Source organism: Diadema setosum, chromosome 20 (assembly GCF_964275005.1).
Source record: "Diadema setosum chromosome 20, eeDiaSeto1, whole genome shotgun sequence".
NCBI lineage: Eukaryota > Metazoa > Echinodermata > Echinoidea > Diadematoida > Diadematidae > Diadema > Diadema setosum.
The window spans coordinates 14,478,955-14,491,787 of NC_092704.1; the positions used below are offsets into that span (position 1 = coordinate 14,478,955).

The window sequence follows — 12,833 nt, forward strand, 5'->3', positions numbered from 1 at the left end:
AAAGAAAAACATATGCTGGGGAAGACATGGTGATTTGGGTCTTGTTTGAATATTTATAAGCATCTCTTTATTTCAATCCTGAAATCACACATCACAACATGCTTGGCATGATCACAATTACAAAGCACTTACCAAATACAAATGCACGTGGATCACATTTACCAGTTTAACCCTGGTAGCTATTTGGCCTTGACATCGTCTAAATGCACACCAGTCTAACTTGAATCTCATCTGTTCACACTTAATGATTCCACCGGCCACTGCAGAATGAGAAGGCATTGTCATTGTCATATATGAAAGCCAAATAGAAAATGAAGCTTAGCTATCTATATCAAAGATACATGTACATAGAAACATTTCAACTTGTCATACCAGTGATGGGGTAATCATGCATTTGGACCATGATAATCCCTTTGAGAACTCTTACAGGCCTGCAAAGATGTCACATGTGCAACATACACATACATCAATCCTGCATAAAACTCATTTGTATCACCAAACTGAAATACAATGTACTATAATTTAATCTTGGTGTAGTTAGCAGTGGTAATGACAGTTGAAACAGTTTATTTTTAATATATATATATTTTTTAAAGTAATAATGTGTCTTCTTTTTTCTTTTCTTTTGTCATCAACATGATATATTTTGTGCAGTTCAATGATACATATGACATCCACTAACTGGTGGATATAAAATAGTATAGGTCCCTGAGGTAAAAGATAAGTATCCATCTTACTTCATATGACTGAAAGGTATGTTATGTCATTATCTAATCTGTCATTCAAAGAAATAAAGTGCCTTAAATGACCACTTTATACATGTAGTACAATCATGTGTTCTTACTTCTAGGGCAATTTTGAAACTAAACATAGGTGATTGCAGTTATACAGTACATTGTAATTTTATCACTTGCATTAAGCCTAATTCATTGGTTATATGATTGTATGATTGTACAAGTATTGCTAGCACCTACACTTTTATCAGTATGTGCTCTCTGGAAAAAAAGAAAGAAAAAAAAAAGTTTACCGAGAGTTACACACAATGTTACATTTTCGTCTCGCACAGCTGAAAACCAATATTTGTTTGCATACTTTTGGTAATTAAACCAAATTTTTGACGTTGCTTTGTGGTGGTTTAGATGACCTTTTTGGACCAAAATCACATCACTTTACACTGTAATGATACTAGCTAAATCAGGGCATCTGGGACAGTAAAATACAAATAAGAAACTTTGAACCTGTGGCAAGAAAGTTAAGGGGTTTTATGATTAGAGTCCACTGTATTTCAACAAATGACTTTGTAATGCAATTGACAGTGTACAGCTGTACACTAGTAATAATAGTTATGATCAGAAGCAAAACAAGTAAAATCAGTGCCAGTAATGAAAATGATAATCATATCATGAATATAATGCTTCCAATCGATGTACAAGTCCAATTACTTCAAAGCTGAAATATGCATGCCACAATAACAGTGATGCATTAAAATGTCATAATTGGATGATAGATGAAGATTTCCATTTTTCTTCCCCACTGGTTCTTTGGTTAGAGTACTCTAAATTCATTTACATAGTTACCTCTCACTTGCTCTATTGGTATTCAAGCTTTGTTCAGTTTTCCTTTTTATTAGGGTACTAAATAATACACACATTAATCCATCATTGAAAAGGTAGTGTATACAAAGAAGCAAAAGAACCCTTGCATCCCAGAGGAACTCTCAAAACAAATGTTAGCATATTCCCACAACAGCGAGGAGTTACAGAAGCTTCTTCAAGGCAGTGCTTCAGTATCAGCGTGCACATAGAACATGTCTGCCACCGTCGATGGACAGTGTTTCTCCCGTGATGAAAGAAGCAGCGTCCGATGCCAGGAACTTGATGACAGGAGCGACTTCATTTGATTCTCCTGGTCGGCCAAGAGGATGGACTTTTCTTGCCCTCTGATTGTGTTGGGAGAAATTTGAGGAAGGGTGAAAGCTTCGATGGTAATGTTAACATGAAGGTGGATAGGCCATTACAAAAATTAACTTTATTTCCATCTCTGGTCTTACGGAATGACCTGCACTGAAATGTGTCAGTATAGCTATCATTACGTATAAGTAAAATAATTCCTTACAGATAATCTCTTGTTTCTTCTTCATATCATTATCATTCAAATTAATGATACTTCAGTAGTTTTTGTTGCAAGTGATTGAGTAGTTGTCCTAATTGATGTACTTGGACACTGACAGTACTTGAAAGTGGATATTTACAGCTGTATTGTGAATTTTACACACACGGAAACCAGTGCAAAAATACAAACGTGAATATTTTTGCCCATCAAATGCTCCATTAACTAATGTCCAGTTTCCGTGGAATGAAAACACAAGAAATTCATCTTACCTGGCCAAGTGCAAAACAATAAAATAAAAAAAAAATACTTGCCTGAAAATTTGTATCCACTTTTACAGTATTTAGTGTTTTAGAGTAAAAGCCATGATAAAAATTGATGGTCGACAAGTGCTACACTGTTTAACACCTTGTTATCTCATTAATAACCTACATGTGTGATGCATGAAAGCATTAGAAAGGCAGACTAGGTACAAACTAATGGGTTATGGCAATATGGGGATATCAAGGCACATATGTAGTTATGTTGCTATTCAAATGATAATCATGGAACTTGACACAATAAGCAATTCTTAATGAAAGCAGTGATACAATAGCAGCAAAATAGCGTCACTTTGCAAATTACAATGTATGTCCAAACTCCCAAGTCTATTTCTCTTTAAACATTCAAGATTTTTTTTTTCCTGTTGCAACTTGATGTTAAAAAAGAATGGCATTCCAGTCACCTACAAAAATGTGATGTTACACAAGCCATTTTAAAATTTATTTCTTTAATAATACAAAAGTCATACCATTGATATGGAACTATGCGGAAGGCATGACGATATTCGGCTAACACAGCCATCTTTGTCCTTGGCATACAAATAAGGTTTGCCATTTTTGATAATTCTCTATCCATCACATTTAAAACTTCATCACCTTTTGGCCTGCATTTGCAGAAAACAAATTAACAGTAAGCAGTGTCTTGATGCTGCCTTTTGATATTAAATAAGGCCCTCAGTGGTGCAATTTTCTTCATGTATATGCTTTCAACATCCTTATACCCCTGTGAGTTATGATAACAGGAACCACAACCTACCACCTCACATTTCCTCCCCATCACCTTTTCTCAGGACTCACCTCACGTATCTGTTCCTCGCTCATTCCGTAGGCTAACTGTATTGGAGTCATAATTGTGCCAGGGCTGTTGGCAACAGAAGAAACAAGTGAACAATCACTACAAATTGAATAAATGGTGACATATATGAATCCCCCACACATTGTGTTAAATTTACTTGATTTTTTTTTTTCATAAAATGAATCCTAGCAAAATAAGGAATCTGACTGCCATCACAGTAACTCACAAGTCCCTGGAACCAACACACAATTTGTTACATACTGTAAGTGTGCAAAAAGTACAATATGATAATTACAACAAAATTTTAACCCATCAGACATTAATATTGCTGTATGACTAGTTTTATTTCCTTTTAAATTCCTTACATCATAACATTGTGCATTCCTTATACTCAGAATTTGTTGCATTCATACAACTTTCTGGCATGGAAATCAAGCATAATTAGGTCATTTCAGTCACTATGAGCTTGATGTGTGAAGAGTTTGAAAATTAACAACACAATGTGTTTATGTGTTCCTTTAAAGTTAGCATGGTGGAGACATGAGGTTGACATATGGGGAGGTTTGAAGTATGCCATGTGGGAAGTCCTAAAAAGGACTGCATAGAAAGTGAGAGGAAAAGTGTAGCACAATGTGTTAATTCTACTTCTATGATACTCACTTGACTGCATTGACACGGACACCTTTGGGGGCCAATTCTGTGTGTAAAATTCAGTTAAAGAAAAGGCATGAGTCACTACTAAAGAAAAGAAATACATAGTTTTATGGAAACTGAGTTGCTAAAACAGTTTGTCATAAAATAATTTGAAGTGACAAATCCTTTCCAGTCTTAAAGGGAAGGTAAACCCAAAGAGCAATGTGGATTGAGTGAAAGCAGCAATATTAGTAGAACACATCAGTGAAAGTTTGAGAAAAATCGGACAATCGATGCAAAAGTTATGAATTTTTAAAGTTCTGGTGTTGGAACCGCTGGATGAGGAGACTACTAGAGGATATGACGTATGAGTGGACAACAATACAAAGAAAATATAAAGGATATTCAACAAAAATTCACTTTTCTAGAATTATGAAAGAGCAGTGGACCAACCGCTTTCAGAAAGCAGGTGGAATAATTGCTACCCTTAACATATGTCAATATCAAGTTGATGGAATTTGTAATTTTCATGAAAAATGGATTTTTGTAGTATTTTCTTTATATTTTCTTGATATTGTAGTCCACTCATACGTCATAACCTCTAGTAGTCTCCTCATCCAGCAGTTCCAACATCAAAACTTTAAAAATTCATAACTTTTGCATCGATTGTCCGATTTTCTTCAAACTTTCACTGATGTGTTCTACTAATGTTGCTGCTTTCACTCAATCCACATTGTTCTTGGGGTTTATCTTCCCTTTAAAGTTAATCATAGCCTCCTTCAGTCTCTTTTTATAATGTAATGACATAGTCTTGTTAGCACAAGGTAGCCTCTTCCAAGTATGCACCGTTCTCCCACAAAGCCCTGCCATTATAATCACCCAAGCAGTGCTGATCGGGCTTTTTCATATATGGGCCCAAAACTATGGAATGGCCTACCAAAATCTCTTAGAGAAGCACCTTCCATTGATAGTTTCAAAAAGAATCTCAAGACGTATATTTTTAATTTGAATTGACAATATTGTATGCCTGTATGTAATGTATGTGTACGTATATATTGTTTGTTGGTTTATTGTCTTATTATTTTCTGTGATACTGTTGTAACGTGACACAATATGTACTCTGTTCTATAGCGCCTTGAGTATCTTTTTTAGGTAGAAATGTGCGCTCTACAAGAGTCTCACTATTATTATTATTATTATTAATTAAGAGGGCCATTACAATATACACTTATATGATTGAGTTTCACAATAACCTATAATAAAACCACTGTGTGTGTATGTACTGTATTTGTGGAATCACTGTCATACAATCTGGGGATTACAGCCATCAGTACTGTTATTGCTTGCTTACCCAGTACAACCATTCATCTCTCCCTTTGTGGCTGCATAAAACAATCAAAAATTCAAATCATCTATCCTTTGTAACTTCAATTTATCTTGAAAGGATGATATTCTCACTAAAGTGGACTCCCGCTATAACGAAGTCGTCGGGACCGACAGTTTTCTTTCGTTGTATTGAAATTTCATATAACCAAAACAAAAAACAATAAAAATACATAGAGTGGATAATTTTCACTTCATTGAAACCGGAATTTCATTATTACAGAGTTTGTTATAACAAGAGTGCACTGTATTATCTGCACTATGTTAACTGTCATCGAAACTATAAGACTGCTTCACACACGGACTTACCAACGGCAGTCACTCTGGTGAATTGATCTATCGTTGCTTTAGCCATGTTATATACAGTCATGTTTGCCATCTGTTGTCATTCAAACGGAAGATAAAGAGAGAAAGAAAAGATGACTGTCACTTACAATCATCAGTGATATTATGCCATACTTTTCATGGCACAACATACAAAGCATGCACAAAGAAAATGTACAATCACACAACAATATAGCCTAGATAAATACTAGTCTTTAAAAAAAAAAAAAAAAATGGTAATCATGCCAGTCCACCAGCAAGTATTTCAGGGCACAGAGTCACAAGCATATTGACTTGAAGTACAGAAATGGTGAGGAAAATTACCTGATTGATGACAGTAACCCAAAATCGTGCCAACAATCAGTTTCACCATGTAACAGCTACTAAAGAAGGATCATAAACATGACCAGTCTCATGTAACAACAAAATATAAAGATTACTTAACAGTGTCAGATTTATTTCATCACAGGTCAACTTTTGCACTTCCTTCATCAAAAACTAATATGAATGAATGGTGACAATGAGAGAAATACAATGTAAGCAGAAGTCAGAAGACCTTTGTCTGAAGATGACAATGCAATTGACAGAAAGGCCTGGTTTTCTACACAGATCAGAAAAATTATTGAAAATTCTGATTTGATTTTATGAGGCAAGATTCCTTTTGGTCAGTCTCTGTAAGCTTGCATGTTTAGGGATTGATTTTCACTGACTTATTACGCACAAATGAAATATTTGAATTTATCATACAAACATTGAAAACAAGGAAAAGTAGAAATTACGCGGTGCGTAAATTATGTCCCCGCCGGAAGTAGCATTTTGTAGCAAATGTACAATACAGGTCAAAAATCAAGGTCAAAGGTCAAATAAGTCAAAGGTCAAAATTCTGTGTAGAAGTTCTGAAGCCCTCACCTGGTGCCACCACATACAGCAAACGGAATTGAAATCGGGTTAGAAATGGCGAAGGAGTAGCATTTTGTAGCAAAATGTACAATACAGGTAAAAAATCAAGGTCAAAGGTAAAAGAAGTCAAAGGTCAAAATTCTGTGTAGAAGTTTTGAAGCCCTCACCTAATGCCATCACATAAAGCAAACGGAATCGAAATCGGGTTAGAAATGGCGAAGGAGTAGCATTTTGTAGCAAAATGTACAATACAGGTAAAAAATCAAGGTCAAAGGTCAAAGAAGTCAAAGGTCAAAATTCTATGTAGAAGTTTTGAAGCCCTCACCTAGTGCCATCACATAAAGCAAACGGAATCGAAATCGGGTTAGAAATGGCGAAGGAGTAGCATTTTGTAGCAAAATGTACAATACAGGTCAAAAATCAAGGTCAAAGGTCAAAGGTCAAAATTCTGTGTAGAAGTTTTGAAGCCCTCACCTAGTGCCATCACATAAAGCAAACAGAATTGAAATTGGGTTAGAAATGGCGACGGAGTAGCATTTTGTAGCAAAATGTACAATACAGGTCAAAAATCAAGGTCAAAGTTCAAAGAAGTCAAAGGTCAAAATTCTGTGTAGAAGTTTTGAAGCCCTCACCTAGTGCCATCATATAAAGCAAACAGAATCGGAATCGGGTTAGAAATGGCGAAGGAGTAGCATTTTGTAGCAAAATGTACAATATAGGTCAAAGGTCAAGGTCAAAGGTCACGACTGAAATTCTGTGTAGAAGTTTCAAAGCTCCCATGTAGTGCTATCATATAAAGCAAACAGAATCAAAATTGGCTCATAAATGACAGAGAAGTAGCAAATTGAAGATTTTGATCACACACGGACGCACACACGGACACACGGACGGACGGACGGACACACGGACACACGGACACACACACGTACGGAGCCCGTTTCATAGTCCCCTGCTCGAACTCGTTCGGCGGGGACAAAAAATTGTTTCCTTTATCAGATTCATTCATCACTTACCACTCTCTTGCCACAAACACTTGACACATTCACAATGGCACCTGAGGTGTAAACAAAGCAAGAAACCAAATTTGCTTTAATACAAATGGCTGAACATAAAGGAAATATGAAATATCTTAATCATAATTTATGTTTTACTCATCACTCTGAATGTGGTCTTAAGACTTTTTTTTTTTTCATCAAATAAATAAATTCTTGTGTCAAGTTGTTTTTCTTTAAACTGACTGACACATTGCTCTCCATCAACATACACCGTACATAGGTTGATATGTTATTTACGTTGATAAAGGGCAACTGACTGACATTGATAAAGGTGAACTAATCAATCAGTTGCAACGTAAACAATTTTGTGTGTGTGTGCCACATTTTGTGAGATCAAAAGATCTCCTTTCTTGAACAGAAACATGTGGTAACAATCACTGCATGAAACTGCACAGCGGTCTACTTGAAAATGGAAACAAATAACGTAAAGTTTCTTTAAATCACCTTTAGTCGCTATGAGATGGGGAACTGCTAGGTTGCTGAGCTGGAGAACTGATCTGACATTGAGCTTCATGGTCCAGTCAAATGTCTTCATCAAGTCTTCACTGAGTAAGTTACAGGGAGCGCCACCACCAGCATTATTTACCTAGGTATAAAGCAATGTGATAAAAAAATTGAATTGTGAATATGAGTTGACACCCTTTATAGTATTGATGTCACAAAAAGTCTGTAAAATGGAATTCGTTGATTACTGGATTACTGCTTTCAAAAGTTGATAACATATGGACCAGGAAGCTCCTATTCAAGTGCATATCTTTGTAGAATTTTCACTTAGCAATTGTACATCTCCTGACAGCATGTGAAATAATGACTGCCTTGAGATATCTGTAACAAATAGTTCAAGGGGATGCATGCTTTTCATTAATTAAAACTCATAAAATTCCTTTCATATTTCTTATCAGCATTTAAAAACTCATATAAACAATGAATTGTTGTAAATTTTCAATACAGAATGGGAAGTAAACTGGAATAAACCAAAACATCAGACATTCCTAGATTATTAACAGTATGTCCTCCTTTTTCTAACTTTCACTGAGTGTATCAATTATCCCTCTGCATTTGCTAAATTCATACAAATTGCATACAGTGTATACTTAGAGGAAGTTCCCCTTTCTAAAAAACTACATTCAACATGGCGCAACATCAACGAAAGTCAGGGAGAATTGTAGTTTCAAGGGACACTATTGGAAACAGCATAATATGCCACTTAGGTGAAGTGATGTCATGGTCTGACAGGTTTCTCACTCATGATGTACATAAAAATCTTCACTGAATTTCCTTTATCTTACATGTAATTCAGAAGAACTTGTATCATTGTGATCTAACTTGATGTATTGTGATAAGCTAGAAGTGGTGACTTTACAGGGGAAGAGTTGTAGTTGATATCAACATAATATTCATGATATCCTTGTACACCAACCAACAACAGAATTGTGAGCTGATGACTACCAGTAACATTACCTCAGATAGTTTGCAAACTGTATGTGGTCATGACCAAAATGATGACTTTATAAGAATATACCAATTCCTTACTTCTTAATTTAAAGTCTAATATTGATGATTTTTGTTTAAAATTTTGTTCATCCGATTTTGATAATAATTTTAGTTGCGCTGCATATAGTGCCCCCCCCCCCAAAAAAAAGAAGATAGCAACTCACCAGTACATCCAGCTTTCCAAAGTGATGTATGGTGACATCCATGATACGCTTCACATCCTCCTCCTCACACACATCAGCCTTGATGGTCAGAACCTGCCTTGCCAAACGACCAAAAAATAGCATTAATCACATTAATATGAATAAGTAGCACCTTCACATCATTATTTCCTAATTACTAGTATCCAGCCACCACAAAGGAACATTCATGTACACTGTAAGATGCCTCTGTCACAATGTCAAAGCAACAATGCCATAGCAAAAATAATCATGGTAATCATGATGATCAAAATTGTAATTATTGTGGAAACAAACCCTGTTACCACCACTGCCAATATCTGCATAAAAAACAATGACAATGATTGCCATCTGAATGCTTTCAAATCCTTGGCCCAATCATACTACATGCTTCATTATTGTCCCATTTCCAATCCTTCAGGAGTGTGTCTAACCAAGTGGTCCAAGTTTGGCATATCATTTCAAAGAGACCATTTGTTTCCACCTGGTACCCACCTTCTCTCTGCGCAGGGCAATAATGTACGCCTTATGGGAACTATCTGATCAGTGAGAAGATCAAAAGTGTCATAGTTAGAAAGCAAACAAAAAGGTGATATCTTTCAAGAAGTCTTTGTAGGTCTGCTTGCAGTTCATGTCTGGTTCCTGTCAGCTGGCTGTCCAGTTTTGATATGAACAAATAAAACAAAAAGTTTTAAACAATACCACCACTCGGGAAAAGAGGAAAATCTGCATTCGCACCTTGTCCTTGGACAGGCCTTTTCCAAAGCACTCTTTGGCAGTATTTTCCAGCCGTTCTTCATTGCGTCCCACCAGGGCCAAGCTTGCTCCATCCTCAGCAAACTGAATGGCAGTCTCTGCCCCAATGCCTGAACTGGCCCCTGTTTAGATGCAAGAACAGCATTCAATCAGCTATGGCTTTGGGTGTTCGATAGCCTACACATCAATACGCATCCACAAATGTCATCCCTATATCATATACCACAAACAGTTTCAGTTTGTTTAATTTTGCTATTGAATTGTTGCTGGGTGTGCGTGCGTAAACTACTGCTGGTACGTAGGCCTACTGGCTAATTTGAGTCAAATGAGCCGAGTATGAATCACAGTCATAGACTACAACGCAACGTACTATCAGCAGCAAATGAGGCTCAAATTTTGTATTTTATGGTAAACAGTAGACTCTACTAGACTTTAAAACCCCGTCGCGGGGCGCTGTAACACAGTAGCGGTATGTATTTGTCCGTATGTTGGGGTCGCTGCTGCGGTTATACTAGACTATACTTTACTACACTAGCTAGGCCTACCTACTGTAATTACTAACGTTAGATTTCTAACTACCTAGCAAGAGCCTACTGCCTGGTACTAGTAGTAGTACTAGTAAACTACTAACTGTAATTTACTCTTATCTTATTCTTAACTTGGACATTTCGAACAGTTCAGAGTTATAAATTTAGTTCACGCCATTCAGTTAAATTTAATTTAGCCTAAAAGTAAACCTTCTCTTGTGATCATGTGATAATAAATCGACATCTTCTTCAACAAATTTCTCAGCATTTTCACATTTTTATGTCGCGTTTTTTTGCGATTTCGGCCCGGGATTTCGGGTGGAAAGTCACATCGACGTCGGGTCGCAGGTCCCCCACCCCAGCATCGACAGCACACACGCACGGGGTGGGTTGCACACCACTGACTCGCTATCTCAGCCAGCAGACGAGACAAACAAAACAGATCCGATGGCGATGCAACATGAACATGAACATATGGGGCTAAGTCAAAACTTCAAGGGTTCTAAGACTGCAGCGGGTCAAATACATGTACAACGGAAATTACACATGTTATGAAACACTTCAGATTCACACTGACATAGATAATAAAACGCTCCAGTCAAAAAGCAATTTAAACTACCCTTGTAGTAATCGGATTACCTGTAATGAGCACAACTTTTCCATCAAATAGCCCCATCTTTCCACCTTTCTCCATCAGTACCGATACCGATCAGAAATCTGAACCAAAAAGCGTACGTACGCGCGCGGGTGCGCTCGCGTTGATTGCATGTTGATTGCATGCTTTCTATACTTTTTTGTTATCTGAACCTAGCGTCCAAAATCAGCAGGGAAAGCGCACCTACCATGCCTTGCTGGCACCTTGAACTTTGTGCTTCACATCCTCTTTTTTTTTTTTTTTACCAGTAATTGATTTTGATTGTTTAGAAATCATTAATCAAATCTATTTTTCAAAGTACTTTAAACATCACTTAAATTATTCAAATGATGAATCTTTACGTTAAACTCTAAATAATATGTTGGTTGCCTTACAAAAAAAAAGACTTATTAATTAGATCACCTACAGCATTATTACAAGCGCTAAGTTCAGCTTTAGGTGGCTGATACACATGTGTGGTATCGCGAGTGCGTCCACGGCGTACAACCTCTTTAAATCGCATGCATGATATCCATGCATGCGTAGCTAGCATTCAGCATGTGTATGAAGCAGCGCTTTAAAATTACAGTAGGGCCTACGGTACGTAGTGGTAGAAAAGCGACTCGGCCAAGAAGCAGGTGTAAGTACACACTTCATATATTTCTCTTTCTTTTTGTGTTATGATTGCATACGAATTGTGATAAATGTGTTTTTCGACGTTTAGACATCAAATATGATTTCCCCAAACTTTGTTGTGAGAGAAATAATGGCGAAAGCAGGGCGCTCTGGACTACGTACCGGTATCGGTAGCCTATATAGGACTCTCATAGGTAGTAACTCCGGATACAGTCGATCAGCCCGACGAACGCGAAACTCCCACAGTGAATTTAGGGATGGTACAGTATTGGTGGTGCATGGAGATGAGAATTGGGCTTTTAACTTTTTGCGAGATATCAAGAAAACACTTATGATAGAGTACAGAGCATACCATTTTAAGAAGAATTCTAAGTTTATTTGATGAAAATCGGGTTTGGAATGACTGAAACATCAAAAAACAAAGTAAAACAAGTCAAAGCGATCGTAATTGATAAACTAAGTGTGGCGGGTAACCAAAGAAAGTGTGGGTCCCACGCACTTTATTAGAATCGCTCTTTTTTGGATATCTCAGCCATTTCAAAACCAATTTTCATCAAATAAATTGTCTTCATATTTCATAAGAGGTTTCTCATTGTCTCACCAAAAAATGTTAGAAACCTGAAATTAGGTCTCGACCAAAACTACAATGTATACGATCCCTTTAATCCTGTGTAGGATCTTTGGTAAATTTTTACCTAAGTTAGGCCTATAACTTAAACGGTGTACAAAAAAGAGCGCCCAGGGGTTAAATCTGCCTCTTGTTCGGTGGCCTCTTGTCTTGATAACTGTAATTGACGGTCGGTAATACGGTAACTACAAGGTCAACATGGTCAAGGATCTGTATGTTCTGTATAGTAGAATTCCACACTTGTCTATAAATTTACTGCATGAAATTTGACTTTTGCGTTTGAAGACTCGAATGAATCAGCAACACACTCACACAGTTTACGCAGTGGACTGGAATCTAGAGACTAGAGACTAGATTCTATTTACTTGACGAGTAAACAGTCACATCTACTTACATGTCCAATATAACCTGGGCGAGGGGCGCTGTAACTAGGCCTACACATTGTATGTATAGGGTCTA

General features: G+C 36.9%; 1 protein-coding gene across 1 annotated transcript; it reads right to left on the reverse strand.

The window, feature by feature from the left end:
- Positions 1-41: 41 nt before the first annotated feature.
- LOC140243911 (3-oxoacyl-[acyl-carrier-protein] reductase FabG-like) lies at positions 42-11,175 on the reverse strand. Its single transcript, XM_072323581.1, has 9 exons — positions 11,116-11,175; positions 9,932-10,071; positions 9,179-9,271; positions 7,965-8,106; positions 7,479-7,519; positions 5,551-5,620; positions 3,886-3,922; positions 3,228-3,291; positions 42-1,939 (listed from the first exon to the last, which is right to left on the reverse strand). Exons 1-9 carry the CDS (start codon positions 11,168-11,170, stop codon positions 1,790-1,792), a joined length of 792 nt encoding a protein of 263 aa, XP_072179682.1. The 5' UTR covers positions 11,171-11,175; the 3' UTR covers positions 42-1,789.
- Positions 11,176-12,833: the final 1,658 nt, after the last annotated feature.

Excerpts from the sequence above, each read along its gene's own strand:
- LOC140243911 (XM_072323581.1), bottom strand. The coding sequence starts at position 11,170 with ATGGAGAAAGGTGGAAAGATGGGGCTATTTGATGGAAAAGTTGTGCTC. Across the intron at positions 3,923-5,550 it reads CACCAGAGTGACTGCCGTTG|AATTGGCCCCCAAAGGTGTC; the intron begins GTAAGTCCGTGT and ends TTTTACACACAG. Across the intron at positions 3,292-3,885 it reads GTCCGTGTCAATGCAGTCAA|CCCTGGCACAATTATGACTC; the intron begins GTGAGTATCATA and ends TGTTGCCAACAG.